We start from the raw sequence: 27,707 nt of genomic DNA on the forward strand, positions 1-27,707 counted from the left end.
CACAGGTTCCCCATTCCTGCTTTAAGGGATTTAGCTAAGTCCAGAAAGCCAATGCAAGACATAGCTAAGCAGTCCTTTTCTTGATACTCCTAAATTTTCATGTAAATTTATTGCCCCAAAGATTTGTCATAAATCTAGGCTCAGGTGTGGAGGGGCAGGCTAAGCCAAACAAGGACGGGGGACAGGAGGATGACATACGGCTGAGACCAGGGAACAGAGGTTGAAGAAGGCAGGTATTTATACCTCTTCAGATCTGGCTGGTGAAACAGGACTTCTAGCTCCCTTCTTCCCTCTTGGGGAAGTTGCACAGCAAAGCAATAAGGAAACGGCAGCAGCCCACTGAGAGGAATGAAGGAACCAGAAGGGGAAGGCACAGCCTGTCTGGCCAAGGAGTGTGGTGGAGTCTCCTTCTTTGGAGGTCTTTAAGCAGAGGCTTGACAACCATATGTCAGGAGTGCTCTGATGGTGTTTCCTGCTTGGCAGGGGGTTGGACTCGATGGCCCTTGTGGTCTCTTCCAACTCTATGATTCTATGATTCTATGACCTGGCGGTGCTGGGAACAGAGTCCTCCTCCTTGGTGCATCGAACATCTGCATGCTTGGCCATCTTTCAAGGTACAACAATCGGGTAAACAAGAACCCCAGTGCTCTTCGTTGTCCCTTCCCTGCTCCCAGCCTAGAAAACCAAAATGAGTTATGCAAAACGCTAAACACTGACAAACTAAGCAGGCAAAACGTAAGTAGTTTTGCATATTTACATCATAGAACTCAGCTCTTCATGGTTCAGAACTGCCTGGGTACATAATTTATTTCGTGTGGAGCACACACACCCCTGGGCACAACACTCAGTGACTACTGAATGACAACTCAGATTTTAAGCAAAGATTTCGTTCTCATAGTAAGCCAACTTTAATTACAGCACAGGAATATTCAGTGACAAACCTAGGCATGCAAAACATAATCAGGGATATGAAATTAGGATAAAACGAATAAAGCCAGTAGAATGGATAAAATATCAGTAGCTAAAGAACAGTGACCGACGGCTACTTCTTCATGAAACTATCTGATGAAGTTACATATCTGAGAGGGAAGTCTTGATCTTCTGTCCTCTTTAATTCATTTGCTATCATACTGTGGTGCATATATGAAAGTCACAACACTGAAACAAAAAAGTTCTGGTAAGTTTAAATTAACTCAGGATGACACTTTCCATGTTCAAGCTGGCAGGAACAAGGACACCACCAGCAGCTTAGATTCTCCTGAGGTCGTTTATGCAAAATGTCACTGTAGCTCCCAGGTTCCCAGTCTCTCATAGGGTACAATCCTATGCATCTTTATTTGGAAATAGGTCCCTTTAAACTCAATGTGACTTACTCTGAGTGATCATGCACAGGAATAGGTGGATTAAAGTGATGGCTAGGTAAATTAGAAATGTGGAATTATTATGGGAACAAGGTGATTTGAGTCGAAGACTTCACTGATCTGTGGGAAACTATATGAAAAACCTTTCATATGAATCTTATGACAATCAATGGACCTTACAAAAGCAATTTTTTTCAACCTGTTATGCGCTTATTCAAAAGATTATTAATTCAGGTTTGTATAACTGAGTTTATTCCAAATTTTACTGTCAAACAATTTCTTAATAATGGCTTTTTAAAAGAATTTTAAATTAAGCGTGGCTACCAAGATTTCATGGGATGACCTGAGAAGTGCTACTGTGGTGCAGATCTCTTTACAAAGAAATTTGGTTCCCAGTTACAAGGAAATTTACAGAAAAGAGCACACTTACACATATACCTTATTCAATATACTAGAATTTCATAAACCCTGACCCAACAACTTGGACAAATGGCATGAACACAAGGGCAAATATTATGGAGGGCATTGCATTTTATCTTGTTTCTTTGCAGATTCTATTTCATTTCATTTTAAAATTACAGTAGTAAAAGCTAGTTGTTTCCACAACCTAGTGCCCAACTTGTTCCACACCCTGGAAACAAGCAGATGGGCAGGACAATCCAGTTTATGAACATATTTGGGTAGCCATAACTACAATATATGTACTCCAAACTTCTGCTGACCGTTACTTTACAGTGCACTACTTTTTGTGAAGAAACAAGACCTGTTTCTTGGAAGGGAAGGAAGGGAACAATTTGCACCCTGTACTCCTCACGTGTATCCATTCAACTGCAAATAGGGAATTCTTCTGTAACTGGATTTTTTTAAAAAAGAAAAGAATTGAAGCATCTTGTATCAGAAGCAACATCTGATACCATAAACTGTTGCAGTAACAGTGGAATCTGATTAAATCAGATCTTGTCGCCAGAGGCTTTAAGTTGAAACATGTTTGGCATACCACGTACTGCGATAGGTTTTTTTCCTAAGCATCATTTTGAGGCTCGGCCTCCACCCTTTCCCCTTTCTTTGTTTTGTGTTCCTGTCCCTTTGGTGCTGCCTCCTTTTCCCTCCTGCTCATGACAAGAATAAAGTAAGGCAGGGCTGATTATGGGACCAGGAATGCAAATTTTCCTAGCTTCCAGCTCAAAACCATCATCTCCATCTCAGGAAACCCAACATGTCCAGGAGAAGCCACCTCTGTCTCCATAGTGCTCTGTCATATTTCCAGGGCAGTGCTGTGGCCCTTAGGCCCTTTCTCTCCTTCCTTGAGATATCGGTAGCAAGGGGTTCAGGAAGTAAAGTGAAGCAACTGCAGCTACTGTAGCTTGTTGGGGGCAGATGAACTCCAGTGCAAGATGATCCAAAAACAGGCTACAGCATGGGGGGAAAGTTGGAAATCAGGATTTCAAAGGCACGGCTGTCAATCAGCAGAGTCTGTGCCCTTTACCGTGCTTTTATAAAAACGGTACCGTCAGGGGTTGTTGTTGCACATTCCTTCTTTTCAGTTACGGTCTCAACCTCGCCGGAAGCAGAGACGATGACAACAGTTTTAGAGGCCAATGTGGCTTTCTCTTTCTCGGCAATGGCTGCACACACCGCTAATATCTCGTCACTTTCAAAATCGTAATCCGGGATTGCTTCCTCTGAAGTCTCTCCCTGAGATGCTGTGCTTTGCGTCCCTGTCTCAGCTTTGGTTGCTTTCTTCTGCTGCTGTAATTTCCTCGCCCAAGACAGATCTTCATTCCACAGTTCAGGGCTTAGTGGACAGATATGCAAGGCAACCTGGAAACTTCGGATGGCCTGTAATGATGAGCAGGGACACAGCACAGTGAGAATTTGCCCACATGAAACAGACACACTGGGCTCAAGAGATTAAGTCACATCATTGAGTAAAACACAGGTGATGTTTCATAAATGCCAACAGCAGTCGTTACAGAACCTGATTATTTTCAAAGAGTAAGGGTCCACAGAACTGACTGCTGAACTTATGGGATGTGGCCAAATCCTTGCCACAAACTCACTGGGGCCTTTGGATAAGTGTAATAACAATTCTTCACATTTATAAAGAGCAATTCAAGTCTTAGGGCTGATGCCCAAGGTCAGCTGCAAATAACGGGAGAGCTGCGAATTCATGTGAGACTGTTATTCTGAAATCTGCTATCTTCCCAGATCATAGAAGGGAAACCATGACCTGCACTTCTTACCTGTAAAAGCTGAATAAAGCAGCAAGGGTGAATGAAAAATTTAAAAATGCATTACAAAAATAAACACATCTTGCACATGCATCCGCTTCTTCCAGTTTTAGGGTATAAGCACCAGCTGTTTTGGATACTTCCTTACAACGCAAAATAAAGAAGGCATTGTTTTGCGTGTTGGTACACTGGCATTCAGCAATTTATACTGTTTGGTGACTCAGAAGCTTCAACGCATAGACATTGACAGAAGGTATTTCATTGTATAGGCCTCTGTTAAAGCTATTGGGACTGCTTATAACAGAGCTTTCCTTCTGTCACTCCAAAGGCAAAAAAAACAGAGCCAACTAATTCCTGCCCCAGTTGTCATTGCAACATATGCATTCCATATGGAGATGGATTGGTCCCAGCAGAAAAGAGCTGTGAACCTTGTGACTTCTGTGAAAGAAATGCTGAATCCCAGATAATAACTATGGCATGTTTGTTTTTCGTCTTGATCAACTGCCTTTGGTTTCCAAGGGAGAAAGGAAGAAAAGTGGGCGGCAGGGATTTGCATTTGAAGGCTACTTGCCAGCACTCATGTTTCTGAACATGCTTGACACGCCAAATGTTTGAAACAGTGTAGCTTAATTATTTCAATGTAGCACCAGTCAACAGCTGTTAGCATCAAGAGGCTGCGGAACTGTGAGTAAATATGAAAATATCCGAAGTATTACAAAACAACTCAAGAACGCTTTGATTTCTTTCTTTTTTAAAGTTCCTCAGGGCATAGGTTTGTCACTGTATAACTTGGTCAGTAAAGTACCATTTGCTTTTATGAGGCTATAAATTGTATTACTAAGCACCTTTGTTCTAACAGCACATTCTAGACTAATGCCTGCTATTGGATAAATGGTCATTTCTATAGTCAGAATTAAGTCTGCCAAGGATGCTAAAATGTAACAGGATTAGCATAGCATTAAACAACCTGACTCCCACGAGTCAATTAACTCTAGCCCCTGCCAAAAACATCCTGTAAAAATCTTTGTTTCAGGGCAATGCCTGAAAGCTAAGATACATCACAGAGAAGGGCTGATTGCGAAATCAAAACTGGGCATCATTTTCCTTTCTCCCTTGGAAACCAAAGGCAGTTGATCAAGACGAAAAACAAACATGAAATTATATTGATAGGGTATCTACAAGAATGAATTAGAAGAGCCAGGTACTTTATTGCAAATTTACCAGCAAAAGCAATCCTTGCCAAAGGTTGAAAATGGAGAGACAAATTTGGTGGGGAGACAGAGTACAGTTGGCTACGTGAATGGTAAAATTGCTATCTGTTCCAGAATTCATTCCTGCCATAATTTAATGGAATTTAGAATCCTTAAAAATAAATGGCCAATTCTCTCTCTCACACACACCACACACAGGAATAATATAGGAAGGGAAAAGCTATATAACATGGCCTGATGCAACATCTGTGTTTGAGCACCCAGGACTCCACATTGGCACTACTAATCCATCGGAAGTCACACTAGTCACCTATTTCATAGGGAGAAAGGCGATCTCCTTGCAGCTCTCTCTCCCCCTACTTTCTGCTGAACTGCTAGCAACTCACCATTTCCCCAACAGTTCCAAATGTGCGTGACCCGCATGGCTGGGTCAGAGGATGGGCTCCACAGAAAGGGCCACACCTCTCTGCATGAGAGATACCTCATAGAATGTATTCAATGGAGAGTGTCTTTCGCACAGTGTAAACAGAGCTAGGAGACTGATTACTAAATGGCTTTGTATGCATCACTTACAACAATATGTATACTTGCATCTGCAACTCAGATTATTTAATGTACTGTTTATTATTGTTCGTTTATTATGTTTATGTCCCACCTTAGTAAACTATTTCTTCTGCAGGACCCCGAATAACCTGTACAGTGGCTATAGATCTATCAGTAAATAGCTCCCTGCAATACAATGGTAATACGGCCAAGCAATTTTTCTGTTCTCTATCTTACTATCTTACTCTATCTTTGTCGTAATCTCTCATCCCCCAATCAGTATGATTGGTTTTATCATGCTGTCAGATTAGCAAAACTTGACAACATGCACATTTGATCTGAATCATTATTATTTTTACGCACGCACACACACACCCTTCAGAGTTTTCATTTATATTTACAAATACAGAACCACAGAATTGCAGAGCTGGAAGGAACCCTGAGGATCATCTTAGTTCAACCCCCTGCAATGCAGGAATATGCAACTTGTGCCATACAGTGATCAAACTCGCAACCTTGGCATTATCAGCACCACACTCCAACCAACTGAGCTATCCAGCTTGCTTATATATAGTAAGACAGTCCCTTTTGTGCACAGACAACAGATTTTAAGACAATTATGTTTTCCTGCGGTATCTTTGCAACATGTAATGTGCATGTGTAGTTTGGACATCAATCCAGGGCATCGAATTTGACTGTTATGCCTGTGTGCCTATTTTCAACTGTGAAATATTGGATGGCATGGGAAATTAAAGGTTTCTGAATCCAGAGACACCAGCCAGGCAAATGGATCAAGTTCAAGACTCTGAACCAGCTGCTGGAGATCAGGAGAGCACTGCACCTAAGACTATCAGGCAGGAGCCCCCAGAGGAAACTCCTGGACCAACAGGGGCTGTAGGGCTAGGGTTTAGACCCAAATAGGAACTTTCCCACGCCACCACATGCCTCTTCATCACACTTCACTAGTCCCTGCAGGGCAGGGAACACACTGGGAGGGAAGCTATGGAAAGAAGCAGGATGGTCAGTCTTCAGACCTGAGGGTTGGCCCTTTAAAGGGTGGAGCTCAAATGAGGCAGTGCAGATAATGTGGTTTAAAGGGTCTCAGTTTAGTCTCAACCTGAGCGAGTGGCTCACTTGGAGCTATCCATGGTACTGCAACTTTTGACCATCCTTGCCTTGCCTTGCCTTGCCTCCTCCTTCTCAGTGAGATCCAGTGTGGGACCAGAAAACGATACTTAACATCCAATATATATTAATAATGATAATAGTTGGAAATCATAACTTGACTCGGAATCCCTCATGTTATCATGTTCCAAATTTGCTGTTAGGGAACTGCACTCAAACTGATGTGAAGATGCTATTTAACTTCCTGGTTTATGCTGACTTTTTCTTTTGGCCTACATTTTCACACTTCTTCCTTTAGCTCTACTACAGCAGAGCCAATGCAAATAAAAGGACTGCCTTTACATCTGTTTCTTTCTGACCTGAGTAGCTTCCCCGCCCCCAAACAAAAACATCCAAAAGGGTTCATCAACGATATTAGTATAAAAATCACAAGATACTGAAGCTGATCTCTATCTGTTCCAAGAACAGGTCTGACGTATTTTGAGAAAGCATTTTTATTTCGGATAATTTCCAAGTTGCTGAAACGAATAAAATTTCCTTTGTTCTGCTTGCCTGACAAATGGCAGAACAAATAGCATCCATTTCTTCGAATAATGCATAAATTACACTGAAGCAAAGTGCTTCTTTGAAACACAAGGGATATTTTCTTATTACTTTTCAAATAGATGATCAGCAGAGAACTCTGGGATTGTTTTTTGAATTCTCCCATAAAGGCAGCCTTTGTCCCAAAAGCTTTTGGCTATTTATAAAAATGAGAAAAATTGCTACATTTCATCAAAAACATCAAAAGCCCTCTCCATTGTCGCCCAAGGCTGATTAGTGGAATCATCTATCTATAGTTCTCAACTTGCTTGCTTTTAAAGTTTTTAATTGTTCTCTTTGGGATATCTGGCATTCTGATCTAAGGAAGTTTAAAGATGATTTCATGCACTGTGAAGGCCATAGCAAGATATAGCTGTATGTCTGTAAACAATTTGGAGTGGAAGATGAGCCTTTCTCCTTTTTCATACTTACCAGTGTGATTTCTCCTAATCCAAGCTGGGCACGTCCCAAAGTTTGCCATGCCTCCCAAGAATGGGGATCTCTTTGGACAGCCATTTCTGCAGCATTCACCGCAGGGAACATTTCATGCAGAGACATCAGCACCTAATAAGGGGATACACAACAGAACAAACCATAAACTAACCAATTATATTGCAAAAACGCAAAAAGAGTTCAAAAGGCGAGTATGCAGAGGGCTTGCAATGCAGATGGTTCTGGAGTCAGTTATGAGCTAGGTAAAAGGTAAAGGGACCCCTGACCATTAGGTCCAGTCGTGACCGACTCTGGGGTTGTGGCGCTCATCTCACTTTATTGGCCAAGGGAGCCGGCGTACAGCTTCCGGGTCATGTGGCCAGCATGACTAAGCCGCTTCTGGCGAACCAGAGCAGCGCACGGAAACGCCGTTTACCTTCCCGCCGGAGCAGTACCTATTTATCTACTTGCACTTTGACATGCTTTTGAACTGCTAGGTTGGCAGGAGCAGGGACCGAGCAACGGGAGCTCACCCCATCGCGGGGATTCGAACCGCCGACCTTCTGATCGGCAAGCCCTAGGCTCTGTGGTTTAACCCACAGCGCCACCCGCGTCCCTTATGAGCTAGGTAGTTTGAAGGTACCCCAAGGCTCATCTAGCCCAACCTCCTGCAATGCAGGAATCCTGCTCCCAGCCATCCCTGAGTGGGCTTGAACCACTAAGTTTCTGGTTCAGTAAGATGCACTGGCCCACTGCGCCACAGGGAAAAGGGTTGACCCTGAACTGCACTGATTTTTAAAAGCACATAAATGGAGTCATACTTATGCAATTTGCTCTTGTTCTAAATGCTCTCTTAAACAGCAACACGGTAGTCAGTTTGACGATCTGCTTCATCAACCAGTTTTGTAAACAACGTAAACCCAAACTCATTCCCATGCAAATACCAGTTGGGATTCCAATGACCACCACTCACAGAGAACTCTGTATTTAGCCTGAACAAGGGACTATCAGAATGAACCACCTACCCAGAGAAAATTGGATAAAGCCTGGAGGAAAGAACCAAAAATTATCAGTATATTCAAGATAATTAACAGGGCAATCTCAACCCTTGCTTCTCTTACACTGAACACATGGCTGACAGCATATGAATGGTTAATGAAGACTAAAGTGGAATAAAGCAGATATTAAATGGGTCCCAGGAGTCCTTTTTTTAAAAAAAGGATTTTTTTTAAAAAAATCATTATACTGTACATCTTAAAGATATGCTCAGTTAAAACGAAATTTGAATGCAAGACAACCATACGGAAATCTACATCACAGTCAACAAAAACAAAGGAGGCGGAGGGTCAGCCCCTCAGTCCCCAGCCCTTAAATCTGAGCGCAAGTCCTGTTGCCACAACCACCACAACCTTACACATATCTCTCCTGCCTCTAAGTTAGCAACTTGAAGATCAAATGGATACTTATCTAAGGGCTACTTTTGCCGCTGAGGAAGCTGGTTGCTTACTGCCTATCTTAACGATTTCTCTCAAAATCAAATCTGGAATCTTCAATCAAACTCACTGAGCTTAAGAATGCTGGCCAAAGAAATCTGCATGCTGAGGTCAAGAATGATCACCAGTATTGTACAATACAGTGGGACCTCGCGTTACGTACTGTCCGCCTTACGAATGCTTTGGGTAACGAGCTCCGCTAACCCAGAAGTAGATGCCCCTAGTTGCAAACTTTGCCCCAGAATGCAAGCGAAGTTGCGCACCAGTCACGCAGCAGCGGGAGGCCCCATTAGCAAAAGCGTGCCTCATGTTAAGAATGGTTTCGGCTTAAGAATGGACCTCCGGAATGAATTAAGTTCGTAACTGGAGGTACCACTGTAGATCATATATAATGTTATGGTTGATACCGTGGTCCGAGAATTAGCTAGTCCTCACAAGTATTAGGATTAAGCTCCTGGGTCTACACGACAACATCCTCTGTTTCATCAGGATTGATGAAAGAAAGAAAGAAGATTCCACCTAAACATTAGGAAGAACTTCCTGACAGTAAGAGCTGCTCGACAGTGGAATTTGCTGCCAAGGAGTGTGGTGGAGTCTCCTTCTTTGGAGGTCTTTAAGCAGAGGCTTGACAACCATATGTCAGGAGTGCTCTGATGGTGTTTCCTGCTTGGCAGGGGGTTGGACTCGATGGCCCTTGTGGTCTCTTCCAACTCTATGATTCTATGATTGGTTGAACTCATAGTCCTAATTTTAGACAAACTACTCCATTACTCAAGTTCTACAATATGCCCAGCTTTTAAATTTTTGAATATTTAGGATTGTTATCAACATGGATATATAATTTCCATCTCACACAAAAACACTATATCTCCCCAGTAACTACCAGACCTTGAGTTCTATCCAAGTAAGTCATTCCCCATACCCTCTGGAGCAAATATAGGTGTACAGGGGGAGAGGAACAGGAAATTCAATGAGGGACCACAATGTCCTAATTGGGTTCAACCATTTGTTTCTGGAAAGTTCTGGTCTCATTCAGCAATGAGGAAAGAAGCGAACCCTATCAGATTCCCTGTCGCTTTCACTCAGGCTCATTTTGTTTGCTCATCTTGTCCAAAGAGGACTTGCGCAGGAACGTTGTACCAGCTGTCAAGTAGAAAAGACTTAACAGAAGCTTCTATTTCATTTGGATGTTTGCAGAGCGTATGGTAGATCCAAGTCTCTGCCAAGTATTAATTCGTCCCACAAAACATTGGGAAATGGGAACAAATGGGAACAATTGCAGGATACTGCCGGTTGTAAAAACTGGAATGTGGGAAGCTCTTCCCAGGACTTGTTTGTTCATCATCTAGGTCAGAACAATGAGCTCAGAATCAGAGTCCTTCTACATTAAAGCCAAAATTGGAAACCAGCAGCTACAATAAAACTTTCGCCGTCTGCAACAAGAATTTTTTTGCTGATTCTTCACCTTTGCCTTCCGATTATATCTCCCATGAGCCTTGGACACAACAATTCTATATCTGATCTTCTGCACACCAAGCAGTCACCTTAATGTTGTCAGTAACAAATAATGTTATTGTGGCATATTGCTTGGGAGAAACAACTCATTCATATTTATCCTGTTGATTCAAAATTCTATTGATGCTAATGCAGTTGCCAACAGTCTTGTTAAGTCAGGAGCGAGGAACCTATTTCTCCCCCAAGACGAGATTGGTAAGTGAGAAGGCAGTGAATACGATAATGTGTGGATGCAGGCACTGAAAATGCACTTCAGTGGGTGTGGAGTTGCACTTGGATATGTGTGCCCTTGGACAAAGCTACATGCCTCCCATGGTTATGGTGAAAGATAGCACAATAAAAGCACTTGCCGCATTACAAATGCTTCATAAATTAAAACTACAGGCAGGGCTAACAAGTAGGTTAGGATGACACCATCTGGCAGGTTTACTAAAACAGAGCGGGAGCCAAAGCAGTGCAGACACAGAGGCAGCCAGAATGTTTATGGCTGAGCACTGGCTTGATTCAGAAAGTTGATACAGCATCGCCTGAGCAATCGAGATGTGGTCAGACATCAAGAGATGTGGTCAGGGAGTTAAAAAGGGTCTCATGGCTTCCGTTGAGGTGGCTGTGAAAGCGCTCATACATAGACTTAAAGATCTTGGACTCTATGTTTCTTCAATGCTGGTACCAGCTATTAATTGAAGAAGCTGCCTGTGTACTCAGGGATCTATTCCAAGTTTGTGAGTAGCAAGAGGAGTCATTTGTAGATAAAACAGCCATGCAAATAAGGTAGGAAGAGGCAGCTCAGTGCCATCATAGTCTGATTAACCACTGTCCCCCTTGCCCCACCATCGCCTCTAAGCACAGAAACCAACTGCCTGCCACTACCATGTGCCATGCATCCAGCTGGCTCCTAAGGGAAACATTGGCAGCATACCAGTCCCTGTCACCCTCCTGCCCTACACACACTATGGGTAGAGAGGGTGCTGCATGTGCAATTAACCCAGAAAAACGCATACAGACTATGCGGGGTACTTTTAAAAGTCTATCTGCTCTGTGTTTTGCTTGCATCACGGCCTATGGTCAAAATAAATAAATGCACAAATTCTTACTCTGCTGAGGCTCTGTCATGCATTACCTGTGATTTCATCTCATAGAGGGTAGCATCTTCTGGAGTTAACTGAAGTGCTTCATCCCACTTCTGAATAGCCTCCCGGTACCTGCAAGTTGTTAAAACAATAGTTCATTCTTACTAGATTTATGGGTGTTTCAAAGGCCTGGTATTCTTACCTTTTCATTAAGGGACCAACATTGCTTTGACTAGATATTCATTCCAAGCATCTCACAAATATAAATTAATGTTCCATCCCACCACCCCATGAGACACAGGGGGTTAAAAAAAAAAAGACAGCGCAATTTCAATTTCTTATTGTGTATTTTGCCAAACATGGTTTAGTATGCATTTGAACAGATGCACGTAATTGGTGGGAATAAAGTAGGCCACCGCATGTGACCTCTCAGCCAAATCTGGAGCTTACTCTACATGTTTTAGCCATTCCTGGGGTCAATGCAATAGCAAGTTCTCCTATGTCCGTTGCAGAAAATAACAGACTGTTCCCCTGCTCATGTGTATGCACAGAACCCCCATGCAACTATGCTCATGTCTTCCTTGGCAGGGGGTTGGACTCGATGGCCCTTGTGGTCTCTTCCAATGATTCTATGAAGAAACTAGTTCATGTGTGAAAATCTGAACCTGTGGAGATATGCACATGATAAAGTGCACAGAGAAGCCCTAATGGATGAATAAAACTTTCTTTTGGACCTTGGAAACCCCATCCTCAGAAGGGGCAGCAGAATCTGGATGACTATGCCTGAGGGAAATACGCACTAGAGAAAAATAGTGAGCAATTGTTTAACTGCATTTTGTTAGCTTCAAGCTGTCATCACAGAATTGCAGAGAGAACTCTGAGAGTCATCTAGTCCAACCCCTGCAACACAGGAATCTCAACTAAAACATCCATGACAAATCGCCATCAAACCTCTGCTTAAAAATGTCCAAGGAAGGAGAGTCTACCACCTTCCGAGGGAGTCTGTTCCACTGTCAAGCAGCTCTTACTGTCAGAAAGTTCTTCCTGATGTTTAGTCAGAATGGTGAAACAAGATTTTGATGAGGCAGTTCTTTTCGAAACTTGGCAACGAAAGTGTGCTAGTGTGGTACTGCACCACCTTTAAAATTATGAAGGCATCCTATACAACTTTTTGCTGTAGCAACTGTATAAATAAAAACTAATTTATAGCCCATCTTAACATTCCACAAGTGCTGTTTACTTTAAATGGAAGGAAAAACCTTACAAAATGAATAATTATACAGTTTCATGAGAAGTATACAATGCATTATAAAGTGAGTTTTCTATTTTGAAAGTGGTTTTTTTTTACAGAATTGTACAACTTTTACATTTTTTATTAACAGCTGCCTCACAATCATATCTCACATTCAAAAGTAAAACATGCAATTATTATTTTTAAAGAAAGAAAAAACCACAGGAAAAACAGATATTCTTTTTTTTTTTAAGGACAGAACATGTAGAGAACTGAATGTTGGACGTGCTACTGAAAATATCTGGAGAACAAACAAACACCACAAGGCTGCAAAATTGTCAGGGCAATGGCTGATTAAAACCATGACTTTTGAGCTGTAATAAAAGTTAAGCTCTTTGGGGGCTTATATAGTCAGCAAAATGAATGAAAAAATGCAGGCCATAATCCATGCCAAGCAAGAAGACAACGTATTTTTCCATGAATGGGGGGGGGGAATATTTGCATACACTTTTTAACAAGGACAAATTCAGCACAATGAATGAAGTGCTGCTCTTCCAGGTCAGAATCTGAAACTTTTGGGTCTAGAGGCTACTACAGAGGCCTCAAACATTTTGCCAACACAAATGATGTGGAACTTAGGACTGGGAAAGGAATTTGACATAGCATCTCCTCCTTTCCCTGCCGCCTCCCAATCATATGATAAAAATAGGGTTTTGAAAACCCTTGGCGCCTCAGTGAGGCACCAAGTTCTGCCCAACATTGGAGGGGCTCATCGCGTGTGCATGACATCACACATGTGATATCATGAGCACTGGGAGGAGGCCTGCTGCCACTGCAGGGAGGCTCTGAAGATTGGGGGGGGCTCAGCCCTGTCCCCACATATTTTGCAATTCCAAAGCATATCAAACACTGCGAAAAATAAAAAATTCACATGCTGCCACTGAGAGATGTATATGAGAAAGACTGGCATCAAAAAGTAAGGAAAGGTTTAAGCTATCTTTTCTAACCCTAAATTTCAAGCATGGTTCACCCATAATGGGACAACCATGTCTAATGGTGAATGCAACTATTTTGCTGCATATGCACACAATGACTCTTCACATCTCAGCCATTATGTAGAACTAGCAGAGAGGTTTGCGAGACCTACATCATTGCCCAACTTGTTATTTAGAGGAAGAGGGTGATGGGAGAGGATTGGTTTATTTGCCGATGATATCACAATGGCCTTTAAATCTATAATACAATAGCATTTTCCCTTATGCTTGTTCCCGGGGTGCCAAAGGCACACTTTACCAAGAAAAGTTGGCGGGTTCGCTTTATTTCTGCTTTCTAATGGAACATCTCCTGATCACAATGGTGGAAAAGTTCAGGGAAAAGACTCTTTAGGTTCCACAATACAGTCATACCTCATGTTACGTCCACTTCATGTTACGTTCTTTCAGGTTACATCCCGCGGCGACCCGAAGCGCAAAATGACGTCATGTGCATGCACAGAAGCAGCGAATCGCAACCCGCATGTGCGCAGATTCACCGCTGCGGGTTGCGCTCTTTTCATGTTGCGAATGGGCCTCCGGAACGGATCTCGTTCGCAACCAGAGGTACCACTGTACCATCTCCATGCCTCTGTAACATTACCATCTGCTCACTACCAGATCCAGAAATCACCACATTGCAGCAGAGAAATGCAAGTGGGTTATGTCTCCATTTTGTTGCTTAAGATCAAGGAAACAGGCTGAGGGACCTCACACATACACAAGGAGAAACTGTGCGACTGAAGCGAACCTCATGTCAACACTGTTCTAGCCCCACATGAAAAGAGAAGGCAGCAAGGGGGGAACTGTGCCAGTTATTCTCCTGCTATCTATGGAAGCAACTCAAGTCATCTTTGAAGTGCTGCTGCTTCCCAGGCCACAAAAATAATATCAGAAGCCAAAGGATGCATGAAGCTCCTCTCCACGCCAGCCTCATCTCATCCAGAAACAGGTCCTTCCATCTGCACTGAGTTTTTTAATGTTACCTCTGTGATGTGCACAGATGAATTCAGACTCCTTTGAAAGGAAGTAGTATGAGAAGGTTATGAAAAGGGCATTAATTGGCTTTGCTCTTACATAAAAGGAAACATTAAATAACATTTCCTTGTGAATAAGAACCAATTACCACCTCTACCAGCAAGCTGGAAAATTAGAAGCCTGAAAAACTCTCTCTAAAGGCCAATTTCTCTCTCTCTCTCTCTCTCTCTCTCTCTCTCTCTCTCCCTCTCCACACACACACACACACACACACACAAACAGCAACTTGTCCATTAAGATTTGTGGATGCAAGAAAACATAGCTTTGCTGGATCCAGTCACAGGCCTGGCTACTCTAGCAGTTTGTTCTCACAGTAGCCAGCCATATGCTTGTCGGAAGGCCACAAGCAGGACACAAGAACAACACTCTCCCACTCATGATCCCCAGCTACTGGTATTTAGAGGCATACTGTGTTTGACATAGTGTTATAAACTCAGATACATAGGAGTCAAATGGCTGCTTTAACCAGGGTTGTAGTCAACTAAACAGAATGTCTAGTTGCCATTTTTGGACTAGATGGCTCAAAAGCTATATTTTTCAATACCATTTTTTGGTTCCTGAAATTCATTCTGACTGCGCAGATAAAATATAACAGATAGAATTCTACAGGATGTGTTGCTGGGCATGCGCCATCAGGCATGCGCCTCCAGATGGTAGAGACGTCAAGTGGCATCCTGGCACCCGGGTACCATCACTTAGTCACAAGCCTTGGGCCTGGTGAATTTTGAACGCTGGTCTGGTATGAGAAACAGTGTGATGCCATCACAACTGATAGTCATGGATGAATGACAAAGAACATAGCAAAAGCAACTCCCACTTCTTCTCAGCTCACCAGATAACCCAAATCTTGAAAAACCAAGGCAGACTGCAGTTCTGAAACATACTCAGACCTATTGTTGGAAAATGTTTGAGGGAATTTGGAGCCTTCAGTGCACACATCAGCATTCATGGTGGAACACTGCCAACAGCAAGCAGACTAAAAAACACAGATCAGACAGCATTTTTGCTAAATTTTAAGATACACAATATTAATCTTCTTTCTTTAAAGTAAGGTAGCAGATAAACAGACGTCTCTGGAGACTATATCTGGAATGCCTGAAGTTCTCGTGCTTATAAATATACAGGCAATCTACTTAACTCCAGCGGCGTCAAACATTTCAAACCATTTACACATAATTCCATGGACCTAATATTGCAGTAAGAATTCCATGAGCGCACACTGGACTACATATTATGTTTTAGTCAGTTATATTGATGTAGCTGATATATTACCTTATATAATTATGATTCATCTACATAACACTTTATGTTTATAGCAACAACTGTGATAAACATAACAATGATCTCTGATATATTCGCTTGGTTGGGGGGGGGGGTGAAACACACTCCAAGTAGACTTTAAAAATCATAGTTGCCTGGTAGTCTTTGGTACTGCTGGAATTTTGAAGATTTCTTTCAAACCACTTTGAATATTTTGTTTTTATGCCACTTTTTTATTACAAAGAACTTCTAAAGTAAACTAAAATAAAGTAGACCAAATATCTAAAATATTATGCTATTACAGTGGTACCTCGGGTTACATACGCTTCAGGTTACATACGCTTCAGGTTGCAGACTCCGCTAACCCAGAAATAGTACCTCAGGTTAAGAACTTTGCTTCGGGATGAGAACAGAAATCGTGCAGCGGCGGTGCAGCAGCAGAAGGCCCCATTAGCTAAGGTGGTACCTCAGGTTAAGAACAGTTTCAGGTTAAGAACGGACCTCCGGAATGAATTAAGTACATAACCAGAGGTACCACTGTATCACTAAGAACTGAAAACATTTCTTCCACTCTTCCAAAGTTCAGGCTTTGGTGAGCCTTAAGATGTTGGGAGCCACTGTAGGCACAAAGGTTTGCTTTATTTATTTAGAAAATTTGTAATCTGCTTTTGTTTTCCAAACTGAAACTGCCAAGTTATAAAACAATAAAAGTAAAATAATAGTAGTTGAGCAACAAAACAGCAAAAATCCAGCAGAAAAAAGAGATACACTCCCCGTTTCAGACATTTAGTATACCTGCTTTGAACACCTGGTCTGATGCTCCGCAGATGGGAGGAAACTCAATAGGCACAACAGCCACCTCTGAGAGAACTCAAACAACTGTAGGTGGCGATCTTGGCTCTGTACCACATTGTTAAGAAGTTGGCCAGTCATAGTGCCCTGTCTCTCGCCCCCAAACACACACATAAAAGCTCTTGTAAATAAGAAAGAGATCTTTATGCAAGCAAATAATGGTATAGGCTCAGCAACAGGGACAAGGCTCAGGAGCCATGCTTCAGGAGCTCAGGAGCAGGGCAAGAAGTTCAGAACTGGACAGAGACAACGAAGCTGTCCCAATAAGTTTCCCATGCCCCACCCACCAAGGTGTGGCGCACTCGCTCCCCTTGTGGGAATATTGGAATAACAAATCCATGTTCCTTCACGTAGTCTGCCCCATCTGCAAAGGTGGCACCTGATTCTAGGTGACAAGACTGCACCCCCTTGTTTGGGCTCCTGTTAAGTTATTGACACCCCCGGTTCCTCCCTGCCGCCCCATAGCTGCTTCAAACCTTTACCAGATTCCACTGGGCTCTCTGCTCCACACATAGGAAAGTTGGGAGAAGGAGCCAGTAAGGTTCCAACTATTCAGGTCCCGCCTTCTGTTTTTTGCCCCTCCTCCTCTTTCGAGTCTGCAAATCCAAAGCCAATCCTTACAGCACTGTAGGGCTTGTGTCAACAGCATCCAACGGAAGTAGCTTGCCCTGTCCCACTTGTTAAAGGGAACTATTGTTTTTCTGTTTCAAACTATATTTCTATCTGACAAAGAAACTGCAGTATAATCTCCATGTCCAATACTCTCATGTATAGGTGCACAATAAATTAATGAAAAGCCGGGTCAAAGAACATTGTGTGAAGTTTATCACTCTTGAACTCGTCATAGTATCTGCTATCCGATAAGAATATCCTGGTACAACCTTCCCAGGTCGATAAGAAGAGCAATATTATTTCCATACAAGTCAAATCTACTCTCAGAACATTTATAAACAAGGAGATCTCAGGAGATATCAAACTGCAGATGTCCGACCTGACAATGTCTGTGGGCGGTAGGGGCGGGGAATGAGGTTTCCTGGCAAAACCAGCCCAAGACATTCATAGTTAGCATGTCAAAGGTTGAAAGAGAACAGGATAAAAGACCCCCGTGAAAAGGAAGCTGTTTTCTTCCTTTTATCTCTCACAAATGAGAGGTTCGCCTTTTTGTTACTCATTTCTTTTTTAAAAGGACCTCTGAGAATTATCTAGCCAGATTTCCTTCTATAAAACACAGAGACACTGCAGGACTTGGAGAAAAGATTTTTTTACTGAAGGGGCTTATCTTTTTAATTGGCCATTGATTATATACATCAGTGAATGAATGGCCTGTGGCCACACCACAAAAACAAAACACCAGCAAAAAAAAATGGTTCCAAAAGTGACAGGACGTGGTACTGCTGATTTAGCTGGCAGCATTCTTCCATCTGAATCACAATTACTTATTACAGCGGGGGTGAACTGTGATTCTGAGAAACACAGTGCTGTTGGAGGCATCTCTTGGCTGAAATAATGGACAGCTAAGTCTTGGGACGTGGGTGGCGCTGTGGTCTAAACCACAGAGCCTAGGGCTTGCTGATCAGAAGGTCGGCGGTTCGAATCCCCGCGACGGGGTGAGCTCCCATTGTTCGGTTCCCAGCTCCTGCCAACCTCACAGTTCGAAAACACATCAAAGTTTAAGTAGATAAATAGGTACCGCTCCAGCGGGAAGGTAAACTGCCTTTCCATGCACTGCTCTGGTTCGCCAGAAGCGGCTTTGTCATGTTGGCCACATGACCCGGAAGCTGCCTGCGGACAAACACTGGCTCCCTCGGCCAGTAAAGAGTAATAAGCGTTGCAACCTCAGTTGTCCACGACTGGACTTAACAGTCAGGGGTCCCTTTACCTTTAAGTCTTGGTACTTTGTTCATATTCAGTTGTGGGCAGGAAAAAGGTCTCTCTTAAAGGGTGTGAACTCAAGATCATTTAACACATCAGGGTATGTGTTTTTTGACCTCACAAATGAGGAGGGTAAAAAAGAAGAAGTAAAGGGATGGAGACTAATCTTTTCAGTGCATGTTTATGGGTGGAAATGGGGTTTCAACCCACATTGTGTGGACTAAGGAAAGGCAGTTTTATTGCTTTGATTTGATATCCTTCCTGCACCTTCCATTTCTAAGCTATTGGTGGCAGTTGATTAAAAATGGCCTGGCAATGTTTTTTTGTTTAAGGAACAAGAAAAACCCCCATAAAGCATATACAAAAGTAGTACAAAAATTAGAATTATATAAACATGTATTTCAGAAACAGATTGTGATACAGCATAGCTAGATTATATCACAAATGATGTCACCACTTTTGCAGGTCTGTTATAATACACAATGGACAATAAGTTGCAATAAATCTAATGATGCAATGATGCTACAATACGGCAACAGGCACACAACAATCCTAAACGCACTTGTTTGGAAAGCAAGTTACAATTAAATCAATGATGCTCGACTATATGGAGTCTCATGGAGCTATACAGCAGAATGTAAGCATTCTAAATAAATAAAAACTGTCTTTCACTGAATGTCATTAGTCTATCCTGAACAGTATCTTAATCTGAATGGAAACTGCTCCATATTTTAAAAGGCTACTGTCTACACATGCATTAGCACATTGGGAATCTATATTTGGTGTTTTAAAGAAGTTTTCATGTCACTGGCAGATGTAAGAGAGGAGTAGGGAAATCAAGGATATAGACCCATGGTCAAAGGGAGGGTTCAAAACCTAGTTTCTCCTATTTATTACTGAATCACAATGACAATGAAGACAAGAGCTGCAACTCACAAATGGAGTCTGTGCAGAAAACAACACTATCAAACATATTATGAGAGGAGGCACTTGTCACATGAAAACCAGCCATGCATGAGAGAACCTTGTAAGAACAAGTCCAGAGATATCATAGTAACTGCTGAACTGGGCTGGATCAAAACAGAAACAAAGAAAAATGAGAAAATTCTGAAAAGATGAATTTATATCCCAAATAATCCATGTCTTTGAACCCAATGTTGATGGCGCAACTCTGGCCACAGTCACAACAATGGCCTCTATTGTCTGAAAAAGGAAGAAGATTCAAGTCAAGCTTGCAAAAATCTATCACTTGCCCGATAATAATTGTTGGAAATGTAAAGAAACTGAAGGTACATTCTTTCACCTTTGGTGGACGTGCCCAAAGATTAAGGCTTTCTGGGAGATGATCTATAATGAAATGAAAAAGGTATTTAAATATACCTTCCTGAAGAAACCAGAGGCCTTCCTCTTGGGCATAGTTGGCCAATTGGTGCCAAAGAAGGACAGAACTTTTTTAATGTACGCAACAACAGCAGCAAGAATACTGATTGCAAAGTATTGGAAGACACAAGATTTACCCACACTGGAAGAATGGCAGATGAAGGTGATGGAATACATGGAATTGGCAGAAATGACTGGCAGAATCCGAGATTAGGGAGAAGAGGCGGTGGAAGAAGACTGGAAGAAATTTAAAGACTACTTGCAGAAATACTGTAAAATTAATGAATGTTAAAGGGATGTTGGATTGAAAATAAGCGGTATTGGTAAAAAGATTAACAAGAATATGTGAATACGGATTGATAAAGGTTTATAATATATAGTTATAATAGGTTAAGATATTGAGTAAAGATAAATGATAGAGGGTAAGTATTTGCTGAATTAACTATGTGAACTGGAATACAAAAAAGGGGGTGTGAGGAGGTCAGGAAACAAGTAAATGAAATATAAGACATGAAAATGTTGATTTCTTTTTAATTTTTTCTTACTTTTTATGTGTTTTGTCTTTCTATTTTTGTATCTCTTTTTCTTTTATTATTGTTATTCTTTTTTATCGTTTATTTTTAATCTTGTAACTTTTTATTGTCTGTAAAATCTCAATAAATATCTTTTTTTAAAAATGAAAAAGGAAGAAGATTCAAATGCAAGGCCCAACACAGATAGGATGCTTTCTCATCCAGAGTCAGATTACTGGGTCCATCTGGCGCAGGATGATTAGCACAGATTAGTAGAGGGTCTCCAAGGTTTCAGAAAGGTGTTTCTTCCCACCCAGCTTAAGGTGCCAGGAACTGAACCTGAGACCTTCTGCATGCAAAGCAGATGCTCTTCCACTAAGGTACAGCCCCTCCCCTTCCAACTATGGGGACAGACAGATCTTTCCAAGTGATCTTTCCACAGATCACTTGAATGGAGCTGGCAGACCACCAGGGGTCTGTGGACTATAATTTGAGAGCCTCTGCCCTAGACCCTGAATTCTATCCCCAGGGCCCTGCAGAAAAGCTGTGAAACTTATACTGGTTTAGACTAAAGCGTAGTGTGTTGTGGGGCGGGGCGGGGGGACTCAGTTTTCTCTGGACAATGACACTCACTTCTTTCTGAAAGATGCATATGCCCCCACTCCCACTTAGCTCATTTCCTGTTCAGTAGCGATGGTTCTCTTGGGCATCATCATGCAATTTAAAGCTGTGTGCGATTCAATGACTTCTACTTCTGTACAGAGGATTTGGCCATTTAATTTCTCCTGAAAAGAGAGATGGCTCATTCTTGATTTCAAGAACTTTTAATAGCTGGGGGCAGGGAAAGCTGCTTGAGCCGCAAATAAATGTCCCACCCTTCATCTCTTTTGTATACGTTTAATAGTTTAGTTCCCAGAAGGTATTTCCCCCCAACTATATTCTACTACTGCCATGGTAACCAGTAGCACTGCAAGTGCATTTCATTTCTCCTTAGAAGCAATTGTTGCATTTGTGCTTTATTACCCTGGACAAATGCTCTTTGGGGACCCATTGCATGAGCTCATTCTTACTCTTCCTTGGAATCACGGAAGCGGGAAACAACCAAGACTTGTTATCACCATAATAATCAGGGGGTTGAGTCTCCTAAGGAACAATTACTGTTCATTAATCAAGTGCTGCTCTGAAACATCTTAGGTGACGGGATCCCTCATCATCTAGTATAGGAAACAATTCCCAAACACTTACAAGCATTCTCTGGACATGTAACAGGCCACGTATAATATCCAGGTTTGTCTTCAGAAATAATGTACTAGCTTAGTGGGCTCCAGTGAAGTTAGCTCCAAAGGTTGTGCAGTCTCCCCATTTTATGCCATAGAAAGAATTTGCAGGTTTTACAGTTTACAGGCTTACAGATTTTTAATGCCTGAAACTACCATCCTTAGGCCATATCACTTACACAACAACAACAGCAACTCCCCATGTTTGCCATGAGGTAGAAGGTGGGCTGCTATTCAAAAGAAACAAGGGTCCAAAAAGCATTATGATTAATATGGATACTGTACAGCTGATTTAGAACATATGCAAAAATCTGTACATCACTGCTCTTTGTTGGTATTGCTAATGCTGTGTTTTTATGGAATGAGATGTAAATGAACAGGAAAGAAAGAAAGAAAGAAAGAAAGAAAGAAAGAAAGAAAGAGTCTACACAATTGGTAAAAATCACATAGTAAAGTTTTTCCTGGGCCGTACCTCTTCAGTCTCCAAGCACAGAAATCTCTACAAGACACAAGGCACTTTTTGTGTGAGAGAGATTTACATACACACTGGGGGATAAAATAAAATATTTTGGTAACTAAGCAAAATAAAAAAAATGTATATAAATATATGTTACCATTGCAACAATCTGTGCAAACCTAAATGCTGATGTGTGGAGGATGTTAAAGTTGTTTCTAAAAGTGCTCCATGTTTTCCTGTAAGCACACTAAATAAAAACTTTTCTTAATGTCCAAAGCCTGATATTTTGAACTCAAGTTTCATTCTGATAATGAAAGCTATTAAAATCAGAAAAGATAAATCCATAAATTATTCTGATGGAAACCTTTGTATGCTCTACAAATTACAGTGAAATGAGATTTCTTGTACGGCCTGTAGAATCTCCAGAATTATGTGTATTCAATATGTTCAATGGGTTTCCTTCTAGGCAAATGTATGACTACAGTACTGCTCCAATCTTATCCTTGTGGGCTGGCCCAGTTTGGTATTCTTTGCATACAACAATCTAACAGTCCTGTTCTCCCTGCTTCTGCAGATCACAAGGTCTGAATAATCACTCAAAATGGCACTCCATCTTAAATCTACTCCCATCTTCTGTAGAAAGTAGTATGGCATTCTCTTCTCCAGATATCATCAATGTTCTCTTTCAAAGAGCAGCCAATGAAGTGGGGTTGGACAGGACAGAAAGTTCTCCAACATATAGTGGAGTAGATAGGAGCAAAACTCGACACAAGGGCGGTGTTTTCCGAAGCAGAGTAACATTTCTTCTAATGAGTAGCTTGCCCAGATTGCTTTAACCACTTGGGATCCAAGTCACAGTATCCTGTTTAAAATTGCAACTTAAGCTACGCTTAAGCCTGCACGCAACTGCATGCCATATTCTTAACTGCACAACATTATTATGTGCTATTAAACAGCAAGTACGTTTCTCCCGAGATTATTTGGTTCATATCACATTTTCATATTACACTTGTGCAAGAAGTGTCAGCTTCCTCAACTGATTAAGCAACTCTAACAACTTTGTACTCTGTCAATGTTCCCCACATTTAAAAGTAATTGGTATCCAGGAAAGAACATAATTTCGTTACTCTCAAATGATCCGGCATCTAATGTACCTTTAAGCCAAGAGATAATGTTTTATTGGTATCATAACATTCTACGGAAGGAAACACGTGCTTGGAATTAGCAACCATAATGACTTCAGATCTCAAGAAAAATGAAATTCTTTACGCTGTTCCTATATCAAATACAAACTGATTGCATAATGTTAAACAGCTCTGACCTCCATGATAATTTTTTAATAACCTGAGCAGCAATAAAGTACACAGGAAGCAAAGCTGTTAACAGCGTTTATGTCTATCAATAGCCCAACAATTACTGCAACACACTATATGTGGGGCTTCCATTGAGCTTAGTCTGAAAGCCATGGTTAGCACACCATGCTGCAGCATGATCACTGACAAGATGGTCTTGCTCAGAGATGTACACTATATGTTATTGGGACAAATTTAAAGTGTTCCTATAGATATATAAAGCCCTCAATGGCGTAGGGCTGCCTCACCCCATCTGTGCCCACCTGACCACATAGATTTAAGGATCTGGCATTTTACAAATGCCGCATAATATTAATTCCACATTTGCAAGTAATCAATCTTTCAGCGTGGCCGCACATACACGTTGGAATGACCTGCCCATGGGTGTTAGAGAGAAGTCCTGGCAGGGCTCTGATGAGTGTGTGATGGAGGTAGAGGGGGCAGAAGGCTGACCCAGGAGAGAGGCCAGCAATTTATGGAGTTTGGTGCCGCCCGCGAAGTAGGAAGCAAGATGGGGGGAAGGGGAAGGGTCTGAGCAGTCAGAGACATAATCGAGGGCACAGGACATGTTAGAAGTGGAGGAAGAAGGTGATCTTCCAAGGGGTGGGTTGGTTGAATCCCCACCATCTCCCACCCCACTGTCTCCTAGAATCAGGAAGGCCTTGAAGAGGGAAGTGCAGCAATGATTTCTGTGTAGAAGTCTCAGGTTACATGTGTGAACTCCATTAAGTGAGGTTAGAATGTAGGTCAGTAATGTACCCACAGCGGCTAAAATAAATCTCTCAGTTTATTTCCAGGCCACCTATCTCGATGACTTTCTATTCTTTTCAAAGATCTCGTTAATCAAGAAATAGATTTAAAATTGATCCTACTGTATTTCTAATCTTCAGACAACACTGTATTAAAGAGGTCTTTACCACCATCTAGTGGCTAGTCAACACTACTACTACTAGATCATGGCAAAAAAAAATATTTTTTAGATCTGTACTCTTTTTTTTGACCATAGACAATAGAACTTCCCCCTCCTCTCCCCGTTGTGGTCCCACACTCTCCTGAAATCTGCTCCAGAGGGTTGGGGGGGATCCTCAGAACAGATTTAGGTGGCATACAGCAGAGAGAAAGTTTTGTTGCCCAGCCAACACAACCTATACACCTGAAAAAAACCATCATAAGATTAAAATTTTTCAAAAACCATCATCTTTACCTTTCATTCTCAGCCAAAATTGCACCTTCATCCTTCAGATGTTTACTTTTGGCTACGCAGTCTTCCAGGAGAAGCCCCTTTTTTCTTTTAGTGTCATGGAACCATTCAGCTTCATCACTGTCAGCAAGATCCTGCTCATCAGCAGCCTGAGCTTCAAATTGCTGAGATGTTACCTTCGACACCTTCTCACCAATCTTCCTCTTCCACCCAAAGGAAGCCATTTGGGAAAGCTTTTGGAAAAGAAGGTAATTTCAACCATTGGCACCATTTTGTTTTAACACAAACCATAACAAATGACAACTGAAATTAGTTGCGACAGAGGTTAACTTGCTCAAAAGGGACTGATTTGTACAAATGAATTCTGGCCATGATGTGACTTCCACATCAGCCTTGTAAACTTTAAAGACTTGTTGAAAGAGGAAGGTCTTCAATAGGCATCAATAATAACATTAGGAATACAGTGGTACCTCAGGTTACATGCGCTTCAGGTTACGTTACATACGCTTCAGGTTACAGACTCTGCTAACCCAGAAATAGTACCTTGGGTTAAGAACTTTGCTTCAGGATGACAACAGAAATCATGTGGCAGAGGCGCTGCGGCAGCAGGAGGCCCCATTAGCTAAAGTGGTGCTTCAGGTTAAGAACAGTTTCAGGTTAAGAACGGACCTCTGGAACGAATTAAGTACATAACCAGAGGTATCACTGTAATAATGATGATGATGATGATGATAATAATAATGGCAGCAGAGGTGTTGCCCCATCTAATAATTAATGGGAGGGAATTCCAAAGGCTAGGTTCCATCAAATGTAATAATAATTGTGACTATTACAAGGATATTTGGGCCACCTTTCAAGCAAAGCCTGAAAGGGTGAGGGAAAGATCTACATCAGGAACAAGGGGGCAGGGAAAGGAAGACCATCACTGGGATTGCCTGGGGGTCCTGCCACCCAAGGCAGTCGCCTCACCTTACCTCATGGGTGGGCCAGCCCTGTCCCTACAATACAGCAATACAGTGGTAGTGAAGTATCAGTAAATGGCAATGGCTATTATGGGGTGGGGTGAGGGAAAAGAAGGCTGCACCTCCAAACTTCCACTGCCTCCTCACTGAAACTAAACCAGAGACGAAAAGTGGAAGACTTAGGAAGGCGCTTCTCTCCTTCAGGAGTCAGAGAACAAGGTGCTCGGGCAGCCATTTCTCCCTTGAGAACATTCTATCCACGTTTACTTGCCTTTTTAATGACACCCCGCCTCGCCCCCAAACCGCGCGCGCCCCCTATGCTTTTAGCGGTTCTTATCCGTAAGCCGCCTTGAGTCCCTGTCAAGGAAAAAGGCGGGTATAAATAAAAATAATAATAATATAATAATACAGGGGGAGGAGCGGAGGCATAATCCTCAACTGAAGAGGGGAGGCGATATTTACCTGGAGCCCCCTCCCCTCTCCAGCTCTGTCACAGTCCGAGCCGGGTCACATCTGTTTTTTTCAGCTCCCCGGAAGCGGGGGAGGGAAGAACCGGAAGTAGTCGCGCTCAGCCGGTTTGGGAAACCAGTGTCTATGGAAGTCCACTTCCGGTCTAGAGAGCGTTCGCTCTCCCCTGACGGTCTTTTGCCGCAAGTGCTTCTAACGCGACTCTCTCCCTCCCTCTCAGGGCCGGGAGAGACCATAAAGATTTCCATGGTAGAGCTGCGGCGCTCGACCTTCGCCGTTGCATGTTTTATTTACCTTCCTAACTCTACAGGAGCGGGCGGAACTGAGAAGTCCACTCTTCCGCCCAAGAGCATGCTGGGTGTTGTAGTTCAAGGAAGGCAGCAGCGCCCTGATGCGCCAGTGGGTGTTTGATGGGATTGTTGTCGTTTAGTCGTGTCCGACTCTTCGTGACCCCCTGGACCAGAGCACGCCAGGCACTCCTGTCTTCCTCTGCCTCCTGCAGTTTGGTCAAACTCACGATAGTAGCTTCGAGAACACTGTCCAACCAGAATAAATTATTATTATTATTATTATTATTATTATTATTATTATTATTATTACCCGGCCCATCTGGCTGGGTCCCCCCAGCCACTCTGGGCAGCTTCCAACAAAACACTAAAATACAATAACCTATTAAACATTAAAAACTTCCATAAACAGGGCTGCCTTTAGATGTCTTCTAAAAGTCCGGTAGTTGTTTTTCTCTTTGACATCTGGTGGGGAGGCGTTCCACAGGGAGGGCGCCACTACCGAGAAGGCCCTCTGCCTGGTTCCCTGTATCTTGGCTTCTCGCAATGAGGGAACCGCCAGAAGGCCCTCGGCGTTGGACCTCTGTCCGGGCTAAACAATGGGGGTGGAGACGCTCCTTCAGGTATACTGGACCGAGGCCGTTTAGGGCTTTAAAGGTCAGCACCAACACTTTGAATTGTGCTTGGAAACATACTGGGAGCCACTGTAGGTCTTTCAAGACTGGTGTTACATGGTCTCGGCGGCCGCTCCAAGTCACCAGTCTAGCTGCCGCATTCTGGATTCAGTTGTAGTTTCCGGGTCACCTTCAAAGGTAGCCCCACATAGAGTGCATTGCAGTAGTCCAACCATCCCTTCCTCTGTCGTCCCCTTCTCCTTGTGCCCTCAATCTTTCCCAACATTCCAGGGAGTCTTCTCTTCTCATGGGGTGGCCAAAGTATTTGAGCCTCAGCTTCAGGATCTGTC

The 27,707-nt window shown here is 42.4% G+C and overlaps 1 protein-coding gene across 1 annotated transcript; it reads right to left on the reverse strand.

Moving 5' to 3' along the window:
* Positions 1-1,590: 1,590 nt before the first annotated feature.
* On the reverse strand, positions 1,591-26,587 carry TTC33 (tetratricopeptide repeat domain 33). Its single transcript, XM_082242261.1, has 5 exons — positions 26,451-26,587; positions 25,030-25,259; positions 11,614-11,695; positions 7,486-7,617; positions 1,591-3,200 (listed from the first exon to the last, which is right to left on the reverse strand). Exons 2-5 carry the CDS (start codon positions 25,248-25,250, stop codon positions 2,844-2,846), a joined length of 792 nt encoding a protein of 263 aa, XP_082098387.1. The 5' UTR covers positions 25,251-25,259; positions 26,451-26,587; the 3' UTR covers positions 1,591-2,843.
* Between the last annotated feature and the right edge of the window lie 1,120 nt (positions 26,588-27,707).

This window comes from Podarcis vaucheri, assembly GCF_965113315.1.
Source record: "Podarcis vaucheri genome assembly, chromosome: 11".
Lineage (NCBI taxonomy): Eukaryota > Metazoa > Chordata > Lepidosauria > Squamata > Lacertidae > Podarcis > Podarcis vaucheri.